This window comes from Pteropus alecto, unplaced genomic scaffold (genome assembly GCF_000325575.1).
Source record: "Pteropus alecto unplaced genomic scaffold, ASM32557v1 scaffold95, whole genome shotgun sequence".
Taxonomy (NCBI): Eukaryota; Metazoa; Chordata; class Mammalia; order Chiroptera; family Pteropodidae; genus Pteropus; species Pteropus alecto.
The window spans coordinates 19,755,144-19,756,703 of record NW_006441071.1 but is presented as its reverse complement, the minus strand read 5'-3'; the positions used below and the strand labels follow the sequence as shown (position 1 = coordinate 19,756,703).

The following is a 1,560-nucleotide window of genomic DNA, read 5'->3' as shown; positions in this document are numbered from 1 at the left end:
CTTAATACAGAAAACATAAGAGCCAATATAAAAATGGATTTTGAAGAAATTCCTCCTCGTATTTTCTTCTCCACCCCTCTAAATCTAGCACAGCTCATCTATTATCACTGTGAAATGTTCTCTGCTGTTCTAGGCCATGCTGGTTCCTTTGTCAAGATCTCTTAAGCACCTATTTCCTAGGCAACTGGGAAAAATAAATTTAATATCAGAACCTTGTTCTTATTCTGAACCCTATATTTAAAACCAATATAAATATACCCATTTGAAGCTGGTGAAAAGGAAGATAAACAGAGCCTCCTTCCTGCTTATTGAATCCATCACTCACTTTTTCTTTCCTTTCATGCTCACAGTGACTCAGCGACACCTAAGACACGACCACATGAGACATGGGTTTGAAACTCCTGAATTATATCACATTTTATTATTATCTTAAAATATCATCATGAGACGAGATCTCTCATATTAGAGCTGAGGCTATACCATACACTTTTAAAAATTAAATTTATGGGGAGACATTGATTAACAACATTAATTAAGTTTCAAGTGTGTAATTCCACAATATATAGCCTATATATCGCATTGTGTGCTCACCACTCAAGGTCTAGACTCCCTCCATCACCATGTATTTGACCTCCTTTATCTTCTTCACCTCCCACCTCCCTTCCCCTTTATACCATATACACTTGGAAAAACACTTTCTACAGTAGGATGAAAGACAGGAAATTGAACTAATAGCACAGTTTAGGGTACAATCTTTAAATTGTTTGTTAAATGAATTTGAATTGTATAATTTTTCTGACTTAGATTCCCACCACCAGCACGAGAATCTAAGAACATCAACTATCCGGGAAGCGGGGCGCCGCTTGGAGTTGGTACGGTTTGGGTTTCATGGATAACCCGTATGTGGGCGTCAGGTCGAGCTCGGCTCCGGGGCATTTTTTCAGCTTGAACTGTTGCAGAACCGTGGTGAGGAAAATGAATATCTCATTTCGTGCAACATCTTCTCCGAGACACTTCCGGATTCCCATTCCAAATATCAGAACTTTCTCAGTAAGACTTTTATTCAGTTTCCCGTTTTCATTTAGAAATCTCTCTGGTCTAAATACAGTGGGATTATCCCAAATAGTTCTGTATAAAATAGACAAAATTTATATTTTAAAAAGGAATCAATTTGCCATTTTGCCATTCTTGCCAACTTCTCCACAATAATTTTGTTTTGCATAAAATGTTTTGTTCAAGTTTGGAATATCCTTTAGAAATTTTATTTAATATGTATCTACATATACATACGTATATACTCATGTGTATATATAATTATGGAAATATATAATTATTTTTAATTTACATATATGTATATTCTTTCCTTCAATTTATTGCTAAGTTTAGTTACTATAAAGATTTAGTACAATTATACTTAGTTTTCACTAAAATGACTTCTGATTAAATAGTGAATAAAATACCTAAAAATGTATTTCAAATTTTTATGATTTCAAGTGAAGAGTTCTATAAAAGTCTCATAAAAATATTTCAAAATCATAGTATAAATAAAAAGTAATAACT

The 1,560-nt window shown here is 33.4% G+C and overlaps 1 protein-coding gene across 1 annotated transcript in view; it reads right to left on the bottom strand.

The window, feature by feature from the left end:
• Positions 1 to 836: 836 nt before the first annotated feature.
• LOC102890674 (cytochrome P450 1A1) overlaps positions 837 to 1,560 on the bottom strand; it is an 11,121-nt gene continuing 10,397 nt past the window's right edge. The window contains exon 6 of the mRNA XM_006918486.1: positions 837 to 1,128. Coding sequence (XP_006918548.1) covers positions 837 to 1,128 — 292 coding nt within the window. The remainder of the gene's footprint in view (positions 1,129 to 1,560) is intronic.